This window comes from Procambarus clarkii, chromosome 9 (assembly GCF_040958095.1).
Source record: "Procambarus clarkii isolate CNS0578487 chromosome 9, FALCON_Pclarkii_2.0, whole genome shotgun sequence".
Taxonomy (NCBI): domain Eukaryota; kingdom Metazoa; phylum Arthropoda; class Malacostraca; order Decapoda; family Cambaridae; genus Procambarus; species Procambarus clarkii.
Window position 1 is genome coordinate 16,508,426 of NC_091158.1, and position 18,812 is coordinate 16,527,237.

The following is an 18,812-nucleotide window of genomic DNA, read 5'->3' on the forward strand; positions in this document are numbered from 1 at the left end:
ATTCAAGTCAACGCTGCACTTGTTCTCCAAGCAGTTACTTATTTTTGGGTGCTCTATCTTTCTGGTGGTGTTTTTATTTTACTACTGGTGATCTTTTATATCCAGATTCCCCTATGCCTTCCCCCCTTTTTTGTTAGGGGTGGGGGGGGGGGGGGGGATGATTCTGATCCTGGTTTACGGTCGATGCTTAAGTCATTGCAGAAAGTTGTCTGTGGATGGCTCTGGGATCCACCAAGGGGAGCCCTCTCAGAAGAGCGTATCAAAGGACAAGCCAGGACAAGGCAAACACCATCATTCATTATTCAGATATTTATTTCAACATCATCATCGTTATAACTCATGTTGCACACACTGGTATAGCAGATACAGCATAGATACATCACAGAGTTGTATTAAAGCTTTGTGCGACCTCAACATCAATAGAGGCCAACATCCTCATTGTTACTGCGCTGCAGAAATATATATATATATATATATATATATATATATATATATATTAGAATATATATATATATTAGATCAGAGTAGCAGTTATAGGTACTTCTGAGGACCTTCCTTATTGTGGGCATCCAGGTGGCCTACCAGTACCAGTGATGGGTGGTCTCATATTTCCAAGACCTGAGTTCGAATCCTGGAGGATCCAAGTGAATGAAATGTTTAATAATAATACTAATACATATGGTGAATTTTCGATCTTCGTATATAGTAATTAAGATAGGTATTGGTGAAGTATTTTTCTTTTTTTTGGTTTAGTTGAAAACTAATAAAAAAGACCTTGAGAATTTGGACGTCATTTGTTGATGATAAACAGTGTACGCCACTTCCAAACAAATGTGACAGGTACAATATATATCTCTATTAACCTAAGCCATCACCTTTGCAGTCCACACATACTATCACTTCTCACTACATCACTACAAAACAACATACAGTATCTCAAAATATATGAGGAAGAAATTGTATTCCAAAGCTGCATGACGTCGTGATATATCACAACTGAGGTTCTAATATCCATGCTAAAAAAGTCCACCCACAGGCGGCACTGCCGCTCACATTACGATATCACCGCCCTCGAGGACAGCATCGCCGCCCTCAAAGACAGCATCGCCGCCCTCAAAGACAGCATCGCCGCCCTCAAGGACAGCATCGCCGCCCTCAAAGACAGTACCGCTGACTACTGGACAGCATCGCGGATGCTGTCTTGTTCCACCGTCAACCCGACGGTGGTACAAGACTGAACCTCTGATCGGGGTGTTGGAGAACCTGAGCAAGACTCCTTGACGCCTGGTGCACGCCGGCGGTCACAAACCACAGCCGCCGCCGACAAAGTTGTCGTCGGCAAGTCTGAAGGGGGAACAGATGGCAAAATTAAGGGATATTGTACGAGGGCGAGGAAAAAGAGAACGATAGGGATGATGGAAAGGAACGGGTATAAGGGTGAGGAAAGGGGAACGATAAGGATGATGGAAAGAAACGGGGTTAAAGGTGAGGTGGAGGGATAGACTTAGTTCTGAACCATTGGGGTACCGCGTACCCACACTGAGAACCATTGGCTGATAAAGGAAGAGTTAGAGGAGAGGGTGGACTGCGCTGTGCATCTGGTACATATATTTCCTTCTCGGAAATAATTATTCATAATGCCTCTCTAAATGAGGCTACTCTTACCAACACTTAATTAACAACGATGACAACATAAGCACTGTAGCCTCAAATTTACCAGTTGACTCTCTCAACCAAAACCACGTATAAACATGACAAATCGGTTTAACATTTCAGGTAATTTTCGACTGCATCACGATTCTTGGGTGCAAAAACCCCCCATACGTAAAATCTGTAGAAGTCTGATGACAAATAAAATCTGATGTCTTACGACACATTTTGGTTGAGAGAGTCTTTGATGATGGCTAAACCACGTAACTGGTGGACACTTAGATTGAGAGCTAAAAGTCTGTGATACCAGACTGGGTCACTTCAAGCTTACAGTTAGTATATCACATATAGAATTACATACAAGATCACTTAAATAAAAAATCACAAATAACCTTATCCCTTACATTAACACTTAGTAGACGTTGCTGTTCTGTCTGGCGTTGAGAAGTTTCCTTAAGTGTCTGTTAGCGTCTCACTACCTCTCCTGAAGCCAGCTAAACTTACTAAATTATACACTTCACTATTAGAAACAGACTCAGGTTATGAATCGAATCCAGATATTTGTTTTGGCTGGAGCTGGCTTGAACGGGATGGATTCCGGTTTTCACCAACAGCACGAAAGAGAAGACATCAACACAGCATTAACAGCAAGGATATAACTGAAGTTTTTATAAAAATACAATAATTTATCTCTGAATGTGCGTCACAGAGCCTGTATGTCCTAGCGGGTCCCCCAACCTTCCCTTCAAACTTTCCCTTCAAACAGCCTGAATTTTTAAGTCATTGCTTCAACTCTCGAAAATTTCAGGACATTGCTAAATTTCGCGAACAATAGGGGGGCAATTCTGAAGCAATATCAAGATAATGTTGAGGGTTTATGAGCCTCCTCCTGCACTTCTCAAATACTCATAACAGAAGGTATACTATGGGGTAGAATGGAATGCTAAGCTTACCGACACATTTTTCTCAACTCGAGAGTTGCAGAAGATAGCGTCTTGTGTTGTTAATGGTGAATGTCTTTGGTAACACGAGATAATGCATGGTTAGTGGTGGGTATGTTCATGGGAGGGGGAAGGATGTTCAGAGAGTAGGAAGAGAGTATCTGATCAAGAGGGGTAAGAGACGATGCTCATGAAGGTTACTGATGAGAGGGAAGAGGGGGTTTACTGATGAGAGGAAAGAGGGGGTTTACTGATGAGAGGAAAGAGGGGGTTTACTGATGAGAGGAAAGAGGGGGTTTACTGATGAGAGGAAAGAGGGGGTTTACTGATGAGGTGACAGGAGCAGAGGGAAGTTTATGACTGGGATCAGGTAGAGGAGAATGCTTGTGAGTGGGACATAAGAAGGGTGAGGAGAGGTAGTGAAAATCAAAGACACGAGGAGCAGTTTCAAAGCAGAGATTGATGCAAATTTATATATTCATTTGTGGTGCCATCCCTCCCACGCCAGCACCCCAATTCCTTATAGTAACTACGCAAACAATTTCCCCAAGAACCCTCGTCAAGTAGCACTCCAAATATCCTCAGTCAGTAACACTCCAAGGACCCATTCCCCACAAACTCTTCAGCCCATACCGCGAGTTGTTCAAAGCTCACACATAAAAAAGGTACATGCTCGGAGAGAGACTTTAATGCAGTACTATCCAGCAGTGGTGCTGTTGCACTCTGGGAGACTGAGATAAATTCTCAGCATTGGTAAGCACTCGAGTAAGAGTGTCAGCGCCTGATTACCTTAGTGTAACTTCCAGACAGGTTTGGAATATAGGAAAGTGACCAGCATTGTGAACTATTATTAATGCCTTTGGCCTCCAGTCATCCACTCGCGATACACAAACTTCACTACTAGTCCTCTCGTGTTGTCACACCGTCACAAAAATGCTGTAATAAAATTCCTGAGCCTAACCAAACCAAGGACCACCGAACAGAAAACGAGACAGCCGTCGTCACTGTTACCAGCCGCTATAATTTATAGTACATCATATTTTAACCGTTGGGAATGTATTATAAGTCAAAATGCAATGCACTATTCAAGAGGACATGTTGCACAGTAGATGTGGCAGCTTCCATATAAGAACTAGAGACGTTTCTGCTGGAGTTTACCGGATCAACCTGGCTGTGATGGCTATATGAACCTTCGGGGTACGAAGATAAACATCTCCACAGACCAGATGATCACTAGGGAAGGCTGTGGGAGTAGAATTCTCGAAGTCATCAACTGGTAATCAACAGCGATCAACCTGTCCGCTGTTGCATCACTATACATAAAATGCATGTGAAAAAAGCTATATCATATCACAGATTTCATGCTGACTATATTAACAAATCTTAAACTACCAAATACAAATCGGTCTATTATTATTATTGTATATATTCACAATAGTGTTATTAAGTCTCATTATAAACTTACAATATACAAAAAATAATCTTAATGCCGCAACACCGTTTGACTTTACTCAAAAATTAATTATCGAAATTATGAAAACAATAACTGCCACGTTGAAATAATACCCATGTTGATGCTACCTGTCTTACCGCGAGCCTTCACCTTCTTATACACTCATTCTTCCTTCTGAAGTCTTATATCAATTCTTATAGTCTTAATATAGTCTTAAGTCTCACGACTTTCATAGAACACTAGGGAATGTTATTATAACATTATACTTATAATTAACACAATTGCAACATTATAATTAACATAACTGAATTATTAAACTTTAAAAGGCAAGTCTGGCTGTTGGGCTCCGGGCATATTATATATATATATATATATATATATATATATATATATATATATATATATATATATATATATATATATATATATATATATATATATATATATATAACAAAATGTATCATTTTTGAAAATCGCGCAGATTGTGCATAAAACAAAGTGAAGATACCACGAATACAGAAAATCAAGAGAGAATCCCAATATTCAGGGAGATCTAATTCAATGTGGCTGATCCAAGTACATCACTTATATTAATACATTAAACAAAAGGGAAGGAGATGGAGCTCGAGAAAGAATAAGATGGGAGAAGAATGAGGGGAAAGGATGTTCTTTTAGCTTCAGCGACTTGGAACAACATTTCCCTGTAGCACGGGCTATGGTGAGCCCGTCAACAGGGGGAAGGAGAAGGCGAGGGATGAAATAGGACCGGGAGGGAGAAGTGAATGCCCTCAGCATAGCCAGTTGCTCCTGGAGGCTGGAAGAGGAAACTTCAACGTCGAGAAGGCATGCACTAATGGGTCAGCCTAATGACACGTCTGGGTGCTGGCTTCTGTACAGTATTGACACTAACCGTCGACATCGTAAACCAAGGCCACTCAGAACACCTCATACCTCCACGCGCACGGATTATGACAGAAAAGTGTATAATGAATTATCTGGCCATTATAGAGCGTGTATGTGCCATACATGCTCCATTATGGTAAGACCCTTAACTAATAGGTTATTTTACTGTGCAGTAGTACATTTCATTTCCTTGTTACCCACACAACACTAAGTCTTTACGTCCCTCTTACGACATCTGAATGTTCAATTTTCATTTCTGCTCCCAATTCGGTTGTCTAATGCAAAATTAGTTTTCTACTCTGGCAATGCTTCTGATCCTATTTTATTAAAACCTCGTATCAGAGACCAGCACATTCGGTCTAGATCTAGTCTCATGGTAAATCTCTTGACTTTCCTGTTATTGTGTGTGTGTGTGTGTGTGTGTGTGTGTGTGTGTGTGTGTGTGTGTGTGTGTACTCACCTAGTTGTGTTTGCGGGGGTTGAGCTCTGGCTCTTTGGTCCCGCCTCTCAACCGTCAATCAACAGGTGTACAGATTCCTGAGCCTATCGGGCTCTGTCATATCTACACTTGAAACTGTGTATGGAGTCAGCCTCCACCACATCACCCCCTAATGCATTCCATTTGAGGAATATATATGTGTGTGTGTGTGTATGTGTGTGTGTGTGTGTGTGTGTGTGTGTGTGTGTGTGTGTGTGTGTGTGTGTGTGTGTGTGTGTGTGTGTGTGCTTTGTTCTGTCTTTCTGGCTCCTCGCTATCATTAAAACTACTGGATCCCTAAGTACTAATCACTATACATCAACTAGTGACATACGTGTTTTCAATTATGTACACAAAATACAAGTTAATGCCTTTCCCCTACACCAAAATGTTTAGGCTTCACCCACTGGAAATAAATAAATAAATAAAAACAAAGTTATAATGCAAGGACAAGTGTCACAGACGGCCGAGAACTGAGCGACCTGGCTTTATGGGGAAGGGAGTCAGGTCATATTTACCACCGTGTCCCTCTTACCCAAAGGAGTGTGGGTCAGGTCGTTATCAGTGGCACTCTTACCCATGCTACTCTGGGGATGAGGGAGTCAGGTCGTTATCAGTGCCACCCTTACCCCTGTTACTCTGGGGATAAGAGAGGTAATCTGTACCACACTTGGCCCTCAATCCCTCCCTCCAGCCGATTATCCTACGCAGTTTTAAACATATACAATATATGCAAATATTTGAGCTGCTTGTTGCTATATAGGAGATAACTACTGTATATGGCCTAAGTCGTCCACTCAGAAGTGTCTTCAATAGCATCTTTTGTCATTCACAATTTTTTGTATTTTTCCCACTTTATTGTCTTTTTACTGTTAAACTCCTTTCATTTTTGGAAATTTGTTCTACTCGTTTAATACCTTAGTTCACAAAGCTTGTGTAAACATTTTAACTTTTACTGCAATTCTAATCTACTGTGATTATTTGATTTTTTCTCTGGTTGTCAATTTTCACATCTACATCTCTGTTGCACATCTCATATCCGTTTATTTCGCGGCTGGAAGAATATGTTCCTTATTCCATGATCAAAAAATGTAGTCTATTTCAGCGCGTGCCACTGGGAGACGACCTTCCTGGGTGAAGCTATGATGGCTATCCAGTGCTGCCGCTGTTCTTCCCCGCGAACGCTGCACCCAAGAGCCACCTTACCCACGTATCTATCCTGCTTCTTGTTCTGGTTCTGGTCGTGGACCGGTGAGCTGCCAATATCAGGGAGCGCTAGGCCAGCGTCCGAGAGGACGTTGGCGGAGTGGTAGGAGGCGTCGGAGCTGGTGGGTGTGACGGCCATCTGTGGCGGCCGCGTGCATAACACCAGCAGGAATGTCACGTGCTCCACCTGCGAGGAGAGAAAGAAACAATTTAGCATCGAATGTACAAACTGGGCGTGAGAAAGAGTAATCGGTGTTAGCCTAATGACGAGAAGAAAATTTGTAGTTATCGTCCAGCTTAAAAAAAGCAGAATTGGGTTCATAATTCTGACTGTTCCCTCAATCCGCCGCAAAAAGCTCCCTACAGTGTGTGGCTCAGTTGTTGTGCCTATAATCTTCAGAAACTGAATGTATCTCTTAACCCTGATAAAACTGTTCACTATATTCCCCCTTGGAAAGATGTGGAGGTCTCTCTGCATTATACTCCCATCAGTGTAAAACAAATGTATAACACTGACATTTTGAGATGTATAACATTAGAAGCTATTGACAGTCATCTTCAAATTCTCAAACCGACTGAATCCTATGCCTTTACTGATGGCTCTGTGCAGTTAGGCACTGGTAGAACAGGTTGTGCATGTGCAGTGTATAAAGGGAATGAAATGATCATGACTAGTACACAGAGATTGAACAACTGGGCAAGCACGACACAGACCGAGCTATTGGGTATTTATCTAGCCACTGAATACCTTAAGCTCAATGGTGGTGGAGTTATTTTCTGTGACTCTAAAAGTGCTCTGCAGTCCTTAAATAACCCATCACAATGTATGTCGGAAGTAGCTTGTAATATTAAATGGAATGTAATTTTTGCCAATGATAATAATTCTTGTATAAAATTTGTGTGGATCCCATCCCATGTTGGAGTTGAAAAACATGACTTTGTAGATCAATTGGCCAATGAGGCTTGCAGGAAAGAAAACATTGATTATGACTTTGGACTATCTAATGCAGTTATTAGAAACATACAAATTAAAGAAATTAATTCAGATTTAGAAGAACTAAGAAATGCACAGAGACCTGAAAGCTGCAGTATTAAAAGTTATGACAAGTGTTGTAATAATAGGTATTTGTATGGTCAGCACAGCAACCGGACCAGGCAATGTGATGTAGTAATTGCGCGAATTCGCCTTGGCTATAGACACATCTGGCAGGTTAGTGAGGCTGAGCCACTACCAGAATATTCAGATTGTAAACTCTGTGATAAACCTTTAATGCATTCACTAGAACACTATATTGATGAATGTGAAACCGTAAAGGACTTTAGACCTCCTGGCCTATTGTACCACCAACTGTGTAACTATTTTATTGACTCAGGTGTTCTGGACGACATCCTAACAATTTACCCAAAATTTGCATGTCCATTTTAAAGAATGAAGAACAATTTCTACTTATATTCTAAGCTGCATCACTTATGAACCCATCCCTGCCCTTGTGTGGCAGTGCACAATAGAAAGTTGTTCTCACATATCCACACATTAAAACATTGATTGTAACCGTGATATATATGTGCTTCAGCCTACAGTTTAGACCTATTGTCTTATGTATGACCCTCTGTCCTGCGTGACAGTGAATACTAGCATTAACCTCAATTTAATAAGACTATCAAAATCCTCAGATTAGGCAAAATTGTAATTAATTTTGTCAATAAAGATGTTAATAATAATAATTGGGTTCATCGAGTCAAAACAGGACGCCTGGAATCTGATCCTTGAATAAATGTTGACAAATTGATCTTGTTACCGCCAAAATGGTTACCTTTAAGTCTGCAAACAAAAGACTATCACTGAGCGTCAAAGACGTGGGAGACGTTGCCTTGGAATGTTTTTGGCGGCAGTTGATATATATCACCTAAGAAGAGGTCCTTAGACAAGATAAATTTCTCAGGAGAGGGTTTCACAGGATAAAATCACACAGTAGATGTCTTAAGGTAAGGTCCAGAACCTGTTAAAAAATTAGACCTAAACGAAACTACAGTAGTACCATTTCTTAACCACACTACCATTTAACTAGGCCTACAAGAGACTACAGTAGCACTATTTAAAGAACATGCAGTACGTTAAGTATAACCATGGCCACGGAGTATAACTAATATGTTGGGTATAACCATGTCAATAAAGAGTATAACTAACAGTACATAGGGGGGTTATAACCATGAATAACAGCGAACAGGGGCCAGATTCACGAAGCAGTTACGCAAGTACTTACGAACGTGTACATCTTCCCTCAATCTTTGACAACTTTGGTTACATTTATTAAACAGTTTACAAGCATGAAAACTTCCCAATCAACTGTTGTTATTGTTATAAACAACCTCCTGGTACTACGGAGCTCATTAACTGTTCAATAATTGTAAACAATGCCGCCAAAGATTGAGAAAAGATGTTCAGGTTCGTAAGTGCTCGTGTAACTGCTTCGTGAATCTGGCCCCAGGTACCATAACGCACCTGGGACTGAGCGAGGTCAAAGATCAGAGTCTCGTTCCAGACGGGAGAGGCTGTGTTGGACCTCCAGGTGGTCTTCTTCTTCTTCATCACCCGCCCCGACCCGCTGATCAACAGCACTCTGATGTACGGACCTGCGGGCAAGGACAGAGAACAGGGATAGGGGTTGGCGAGGCAGCAGAAGAGGGAGGGAGGGAGGGTTAGCGAGGCAGCAGAAGAGGGAACGAGGGAGGGTTAGCGAGGCAGCAGAAGAGGGAACGAGGGAGGGTTAGCGAGGCAGCAGAAGAGGGAACGAGGGAGGGTTAGCGTGAGGGCAGAAGGGAAAAGAGTTAATAGGACAGCATAAAGGGGGAAAAAGTAGGGTTATAAATGGGAACAAACATAACTGAAGGTCTTTCGGTCCCATGATGCGGTTACCTTGAGGTGCTTCCGGGGCTTAGCGTCCCCGCGGCCCGATCGTCGACCAGCCTCCTGGTTGCCGGACGAGAGAGATGAGATCAAGCCTGAAACAAAAGGCTCTCTTCCTACCCTCCACTACAGACAGAAAATAAACAGTAGCACTATTCCGTATTAAGAACTAGCATGGGCCTTAAGCCTTAAAAACCAACCACGAAAAACAGTAACTCTGGATTTTGAAGCCAACTGAAATTGTCATGCAAATCTTCTTCAGAATTATGAGTTACATATTACTTAGAGAGAGAGAGAGAGAGAGAGAGAGAGAGAGAGAGAGAGAGAGAGGAGTAAGTGAGTTACAGTCAACGGGTCAGAGAGTTACAGAGAGAGAGGTGGGGGGGGGGACTCTGATAAGCATTATCCTACATTATCATATTCATAGAACACGAGCCGCTAATCGGTTAACAACCCAGATCCCCAAATTACAACTGGATGAAGAGGAGGAGAGAACAGGTAAAGACTAGCGCCCAGACAACCCTCCCTGGCCAGGGACATACCACTACGCTAACACAAATATCCCCCATGTTGTGGTAGAGAGGAAGGAAGGAAGGACAAGTAACAGGTAGAATATAGAAAGAAAAACAAAAGAAACAAGGAGCCCGCACGAGCCAAAGAAACATCAGTCGTGTGGAATAGCCCGTTATACACATCTACTTGCTACTCACAGAAATCCTTAAGGTCGTCGACCACGTTGGAATACTTGAGGTTTTGCGCCTTGATGACAGACACCGACAGTCTCTGCGCCGTCGGCAGGTAACTCAAGCCGAAGAGCACCTCCCCGAGGTCCTGTTGGATTGATACAGGTGAGTTGATTAGGCACCAAGATGCCAGGTATACACTGGGTTACGGCCAGGTACACAAAAGATCAGTTACGAGCTAGGTTACTGGCTGGAACGTGAATTATACAGCAACAATGTATACAACTTTGGCTAGTTTACCTAAGTTTACCTGGAGGTCAGTATCAAGGTTCTGTAGGCTAAGTAATTTACATTTGTGGTATAATAGTTAAGGTTTGATTGTCTCAAGTTTGAGACCAAGTTACAAGGGAAGTGATTGGATAACATTACTGTATTTAGCCGTTATGGTGTACTACCTACAGTACAGGTACAGGTGTACTACCTTCAGTACAGGTACAGGTGTACTACTTTAAGTACAGGTACAGGTGTACTACCTGCAGTACAAGTACAGGTGTACTACATGCAGTACAGGCACAGGTGTACTACCTGCAGTACAAGTACAGGTGTACTACCTGCAGTACAAGTATAGGTGTACTACATGCAGTACAGGCACAGGTGTACTACCTGCAGTACAAGTACAGGTGTACTACCTGCAGTTCAAATACAGGTGTACTCCCTACAATGCTCAGATTTGAGATATCTACCTGTCTGGGATTTAGTTAATATGCCCTTTTCTAGTGTGACGTGTGTGTGTGTGTGTGTGTGTGTGTGTGTGTGTGTGTGTGTGTGTGTGTGTGTGTGTGTGTGTGTGTGTGTGTGTGTGTGTGTGTGTGAGTGTGTGTCTGTGAGTGTGTGAGTGATGAACAGCAGAGGAAGACAGCTTCCTCTGCTGTTCATCCGGATGGTACACAGTTGAAATTAACAAGTAAGAGGCTTCAGAGACAGACGGAATAGATAAAACAAAGACTTTGATGAATCTAAAAAAATGATAGGCAGGCAGGCAGGCAGGCAGGCAGGCAGGCAGACAGACAGACAGACAGACAGACAGACAGACAGACAGACAGACAGACAGACAGACAGACACCGACAAATGCAGACAGACAAAGGCAGACTCGGGCACATCCTCTTCATAAATAAAAATAGTGCTTTACGAGGGATAAACAAGGTGATTACTTCGGGGCTAACGACCTCCTATGGAACGGAGCAGCAGCAGGCAGAGGATAAAGAGGAGGAGGAGGAGGAGGAGGAGGATAAAGAGGAGGAGGAGGAGGAGAATAAGGAAGAAGAAGAAGAGGAGAAGGAGTAAGAGGCAGGGTTGTGTTGACGACTCACATAAAGGAGGAGAAACAGAGTATTTGTTTGACCACCTGTTTAGTTTCTCCTTTAGTGGCCTGAGGCTCATACCTCTAGACGAGAGAGAGAGAGAGAGAGAGAGAGAGAGAGAGAGAGAGAGAGAGAGAGAGAGAGAGAGAGAGAGAGAGAGAGAGAGAGAGAGAGAGAGCAAGGATGAGTGAGAGTGAGTGTTCCTCTGCATATTTTTTTTAAATACAAAACAATATCAGTAGCGTGTTAAAGAGTGGAGGCTGAGCACGGACTTTCGTCACGACGTCATCCCCGCGACCAGGTCACAGCTGGCGGGAAAGGGCGCCCCTCTCCGCTGTGCACGTCATACCCTACACACAAATATTCAGGGTTCGTTTGTCTCCTGACTGAATGCATGTACGTGTACGTGTACTATCTCCTGTACGTGTTCATGTACACACTCTAAAAGCACTCAACACACACATACATTCACTTATTTACACGGATGCGCTTTTAACTAACGAGAAGCGAGACAATCAAAGCACAGCCTCTATAAACAAGATGATCTACTTGATTACTACATACAGTAACACATTACAGAATTAATAAACACGAGTTTCACAAATAAATGAGCTAACTACCAATTTTGGAGGTGCGAGGAAGTAGTTGAGGGTAGTTCGGTGGTCCAAGATGGCGAGGTTCTTTATGTCTCTAAGTGGTTGAGTGACCTCCCCCACTGTGCTTGGACTTGCCCACTTGTCCGAATCCATGGCCACCAGCTTCACCACCAGCTCCTGTGGCAGAACAACACTTCTGGTCACTCACACAATAATACATTAAAGCTATATTGATGAAGCTTGTATTTTTAATCTTTGGAGCTTCATCACATATAAATGTATAATCTATATAACGGATTAGTTGCAAAAATGGAATATAGTAAGATACATGGTTGTGGAGATCTTGGGAGATTCTCGAATGTCTGGCAGGAACTAAGAATGGAGGGAACATTTCCTCTGAACCGGCACTTTTAGTTGCTGGAAAAATGGCCCAGGGGTCTCAGATCCTACAGCGGCGAAGTTGAATTCGTGGTGCAGATCCCTTTACATATTTGACTCGGCAGTGTTGATGTGGGTGGCACGCTTCACCTGCCTGACCTGTGCTGTAGTTAATGTGGGGGGGGGGCGATTATGGTGAATATGCAATATCTATAAAAAACTGTTTTATTCCCATGGAAAAAATCTCATCACCAAAGCGGAGAAGTCGAATGGCATTGTATATTTTAAACGCAATGAATTACACATGCAAAATTTTTAAATTGACCTAACACCCCCATTGTTCAAAGGTCCGTTTGCCGTTTACGACTTCGGCGGGTTAGCGGTTTCATGGCCTTATAACCCTGTGGGTGAAAATGAATCACCTGTTTTCAGTCCTACCTTGTAGCTTGTCGAGCACGAAGCTGTTGCCCTCGTGCGTTACACGTGACGCTGTTAAGAAGTCTGGATTAATATCCTCCAACTTTAGGCCAGACAAATGCTCACAAAGTGCTTCCTCTCCCAAACTGGTTACCTACTGGTGCAGCCGGAAGGGCAGTTGTTATGACGATGGCTCCTACTCCGAGTGGGGAGTTTCGTATAAGTAAACTGTGTCAACTTATACATAACCCCCACCTGTTACCATCACCCCTACCCCATAGTCCACTTGTCTCCCTCCCCATACCCCCGGTAACCCCGCCCCCTCCTTCACCACCACCCCCTCCATACCAGCGCTCAAGACCAGCACGCCACCCACGCAACAACAGCTGTAAAACCCTAGAGACGCCACAAGCACAACACACAACTCGGTGAAGGACGGGCTTAAGATACTTCATCTGAAATCGATGCGGCTGTGTCGCTCTCTTCCATGACCTGAATCAGGGAGGAGAGTGAATAGAGAGAGAGAGAGAGAGAGAGAGAGAGAGAGAGAGAGAGAGAGAGAGAGAGAGAGAGAGAGAGAGAGAGAGAGAGAGAGAGAGAGAGAGAGAGAGAGAGAGAGAGCCAGAGACAGAGAGAGCAGCCAGGAGAGGAGAGAAGAAAGAGCACAGAGGAGATGAGAAAGAGATTAGAGAGAAGAATACTATACATTTTCCACAACGTCGCAAAATTTTAAGAGTTAAAGCCGTCTTTGGTTACAGTCCAAAGTCATCACAGCGACGCAACTAAGACAAAGAGGTTGTAAGGTGCAGGTCAAACCACTGACCATACGTCGACCTTTATTCATCAGACGTATCGACGATGTTGGTGCAGCTCAGGAACCACAGGCGGGATTACCATCACGTCTGAGAGGTCCTGCAGGCCTTCAAAGTGGTCAACACCAATAGCGTACTCATGACTGTTTAAAGCTTGCCCTAAAGATCCTCAGCAGAGGGAGTCACCCATGAACCTCTTTGAGGGCGTGTGCTTGGCCAAGACCGTCAGATAAAGCATGAACACAAACAGAAATTTGAGGGAAATCTAGTCGTCTAAATATTCTACAGAGAATCAGAATCCAATAAAACCAGCAGTGAAAATAACCCTCTGCAGGACCTTCATGTATCGCGGTGTTGAAGCCAATGCCGGCCAGCACGAAACCATATAGTAGAGAGTGATGGCAGCTCGAAGCCATCAGCCGCTGGCCGCACTCTGGTGTTCGGTTGGTCAGATGAGCTTCCCCGCCTACTGTTGCCTCACACGACAACCCACAACCAGGCAACATCCACTGCGCCCGCATTAACGGCACACAAAAACCACATCAAGGGACTAGTTGGGTTCGAAAGACTTGTTAGAAGTGCTGGACGCTGGCGAGGCCTCCGTCCATAACCACCTCGAACTCCAATAACAGGTGCTATCTCACCAAATTCGGCAACAGTCTGATCAACTAATACAGGAGAGGGCATCAAGAAGGACACCTATCGCTGCTAAGAAAACGGATTTTGATATGCCGAATCAATAATTTAGAAAAGCACATATGAGCAGACCAAGAAATAGTCAGTCCTGGTACGCACTATGTTATCCGTATAATGCACCCAGCTGCCCTTACCCCACACCCAGCTGCCCGTACCCCACACCTAGCTGCCCGTACCCCACACCCAGCTGCCCGTACCCCACACCCAGCTGCCCGTACCCCACACCACAGCTCTCTAGAAGGTTTCATGCATTACACAGAACAGACCTATGCAGAACAAGTTTGCCATCTACAGGGGCGTCCGTCACATTCATTTGTCCTAATTAACCAGCGGCCCCAGACGTAAGGAACCAATTCATTATCATAATGTATGCTAACATAATGGGCTGCATTACTGACACTGGAAAGCTCACGCACAGCCTAGGGACAACTCCCCATACGGAACAGGTCGTAGTATGATGTACATCATTGGACGTCAGGACATCCAGGAACTTTTAAAAAGTTGAAGGCCACGTCTCAGGGATGTAACGTCACGTGCTGGCCCACGGAGGAAATGTTACAGTTAGCTACAGTAAATCTGTATACACCCATATCATTGATATTGTGATTCTTTATAACCTAGAAATTATATTTATCAAACTACGTATAAACTCCGTAACTCCCCTACTTGTGTGAGCAATGTACCGACCTTCACAGCAGGATATCGATACCATTAACTTACTGGTGGGTAAACTAGACTTAAACTATTTCAACTATACACACATTATTATTGTGGAAGATAATTCAAGCAATTACCCTGAAAAAAGACCAAGCTAGTTTGACTACACAGCACTTTGGAAGGATACGAGGACAAGGAACTAGATAATGAGGATCGAGTGAAGAAACAGTGTCCAACCACTTTGACAACTTTAGATCGAACAATGACCTTGCAGAAAGCGAGGCCGTTGCTATACCGACCAACCCATGGTATCAAAGAGTATTTCGCTGTAGAGGGACTTTGATAAACTCTTAACAGTTTTCGCTCTGGACAATTTTGTGACTGTTCCTACTGCCCACCTTGCAGCAACATCTACCGAGGGCAGGCGAGTGCAGGTCACAAGTGCCGCTGAGAAAAGCAGATGATGCTGATAAAAGACAAGTGATATAGCAAATGGAACAAGCATAAGGATTAGTGGAAAAAATGGAGAAATCAACACTGAAGTGGAAATTATGGGGCGAAGTTTTGTTTTTTCGATAACTATGTCCAAATGCGTGAGTTTGTACTAGTATGCGTCCAAACTAACTAGAATGGTGGCAAAGAAAACTGCATAAATATATACACATCTCATATCTGCTTGACAGCAGCGGTTGCAAAACACTAAAAACAACAAATTAGCTTCCATCTTGGGTATGCATTACTCTCTTAAATGATAAATCCCTTTTCATTTTTTACAAGCTTATGGACCAGGTAGAGAACTTTCCAACACATCACATCTCATATCATGACGAGTTCTGGCTCATCTAGTCAGTTTATTAGTCTTCGTTAGAGAGGCGTTATGGCCTTACAGCAATGTTCAAGGCAAGTGATCTCAAGATCCTAACCGGGCCCAACTTCGTGGACAACCTGAAGACGGCACCTACAATCTAAGATGCTCAATCAGTAGATCATTTACTAACAAATATATATTTGAGAAAACATTATCAACTGACTGTTGAAGGCTCTGGCCAACAGATAGCTCCTCCCGCTTCACTATCTAATACGTGTGTAACCCGTCACAAAACAAAGTACTGTATAATATATATATATATATATATATATATATATATATATATATATATATATATATATATATATATATTAGTATATTTTGGTAGCAGTCTTTCCTGTAGACATATTTTATTAAATATGACCGAAAAAGTAAGATTAATAATTCTAACACGAATTTTCTCAATCTTTCGTACATTATGCTTCACTGTTGGAGGTAAATCAAAAATCACTTCTCCAAAATTCATTTTTATTTCTAGTCTTCAGAGGTTGCATGGCTTTTCACTTTCCTTCTTATGATGTCTTCGATGAAACCATTGGAGAAGCCGTTATTGACTAGAACCTGCCTTACCCTACAGAGTTCTTCGTCGACTTGCTTCCATTCTGAGCTGTGGCTGAGAGCACGGTCGACGTATGCGTTAACAACACTCCTCTTGTACCTGTCAGGGCAGTCGCTGTTGGCATTTAGGCACATTATCATCATTATCTGGCTAATGATCGGCCAATCATTAGCCAGATACCCACACCCACGTACAGATTGGCAAAGCGACTCAACGGCCTGCTGACTCCTTATGTTCCTTGCGCCTTCAGCCTGAAGTCTCCAAAGGAATTTGTGGACTTACTGCGGGGCGCACGGGCCACAGGGATAAGAGCCTCGTTGGACGTAGAATCGCTGTTTACCAACGTACCGGTGGACGAGACAATCGGAATGATAGCCGACAGAGTGTATCGTGATCCAGCCTGTACTCCTCTTGACATGCCAGAAAGTATTCTGAGGAAACTACTCCAAGCTTGTACTAAAGAGGCACCCTTCTTGAGCCCGGATGGGCATATGTATAAGCAAGTAGATGGGGTCGCTATGGGTTCTCCCCTAGGTGTCCTGTTTGCAAACTTCTACATGGGTACCATCGAGCAAAAAGTCTTAGTCGACATGAACTTGAAACCGGCCATATACTGCAGGTATGTTGACGACATTTTTACACAGGTACCTGATGTCAGACATCTGCAGGAGCTGAAGGAGGCATTTGAGCAGAGTTCCGTGCTGCGTTTCACTTACGAGACGGAAAAGGATGGGAAGCTGCCTTTTCTAGATGTAACAGTCATGGAAAAGGGCGGAGGTTTCCACACTGCAGTCTACACAAAGGAAACAAACATAGGAATGTGCCTAAATGCCAACAGCGACTGCCCTGACAGGTACAAGAGGAGTGTTGTTAACGCATACGTCGACCGTGCTCTCAGCCACAGCTCAGAATGGAAGCAAGTCGACGAAGAACTCTGTAGGGTAAGGCAGGTTCTAGTCAATAACGGCTTCTCCAATGGTTTCATCGAAGACATCATAAGAAGGAAAGTGAAAAGCCATGCAACCTCTGAAGACTAGAAATAAAAATGAATTTTGGAGAAGTGATTTTTGATTTACCTCCAACAGTGAAGCATAATGTACGAAAGATTGAGAAAATTCGTGTTAGAATTATTAATCTTACTTTTTCGGTCATATTTAATAAAATATATATATATATATATATATATATATATATATATATATATATATATATATATATATATATATATATATATATATATTAAAAACTCAAATAATGAGTACACCAGACTCTAGAGACAGGCTTGACACCGAGTGGATATAAGGTCAGATCTCGCAGCTGGTGGCATAGCTACAAGGACATCAATAATACTCTTGAACTCTAAGAGTAATGTAAGAGAGACAGTCTGAAACGTTTCAACGTCGGTGTATTCCATGTAACTCCTGCAATTAAAAATGAACTAATTCCATTTTATCTTTAATGTTCTCTATATTATTATCATTCTCTCTCCGGTGAATAAATTGCCAGAGGAGTTAAGCACTCTTCCCTGCGTGCTTGTATAAACAGACAGACAGACAGACAGACAGGACAGGAAGGACAGACAGGACAGACAGGACAGACAGGACAGACAGGACAGACAGACAGACTCAAACAACGAAAACTTACAGGGTTTAGATTTTTTTCCTCCACAATTGGACTCCACAAAACTGACAGTTAGTCAGCAGGAAAATTCACGTTAATCCTCAGAGAAATGATTCAACTAACAAGGGGCTCAACTCCGTGGCATCTCCGCCAAGGTGTCTGCCGCTTGGGGGTGCTATTTTCTCCAAGTTCTTTAACATTATTCGCGGAGTTTGGTGAACGCTGAAGTACCATTCTGGTATACATTTTGCTAAGCTTGGTACACTTTCTGCGGACACTGGTATACATCCCGTGAATACCAACCATGTCACGTTGGTATAGTTGGTATTCCACCCGAGTCAAGAACATGGAAACAGAATGATCTGTGCACTGAAATCAGGTCACGCGAACACTGATACCTTTTGTTCTCTTGCATTTTTCTCTCACTCTCGCCTGCCTGCTCTCTCTCTCTCCCCCCGTGCTCTCGTTTGCTCTCTCGCTCTCTGATCATAATCATTAAAGCTAACAAGGTGCGCCGTAAAACCAGTATTTTTCCAGGTAAAGTTCTCGGTACATCCATTCTCACCGATTCATGCTTTTATGCTGTCTCTTCAAACAACGAAGAGACACTCGAACTATACATTCT

General features: G+C 43.0%; 1 protein-coding gene across 1 annotated transcript in view; it reads right to left on the reverse strand.

Moving 5' to 3' along the window:
• Positions 1-294: 294 nt before the first annotated feature.
• LOC123766197 (synaptotagmin-5) overlaps positions 295-18,812 on the reverse strand; it is an 88,590-nt gene continuing 70,072 nt past the window's right edge. The window contains exons 9-12 of the mRNA XM_045755157.2: positions 12,205-12,357; positions 10,250-10,370; positions 9,135-9,265; positions 295-6,818 (exon numbers count right to left, since the gene is read on the reverse strand). Coding sequence (XP_045611113.1) covers positions 6,522-6,818; positions 9,135-9,265; positions 10,250-10,370; positions 12,205-12,357 — 702 coding nt within the window. The 3' untranslated portion in view covers positions 295-6,521. The remainder of the gene's footprint in view (positions 6,819-9,134; positions 9,266-10,249; positions 10,371-12,204; positions 12,358-18,812) is intronic.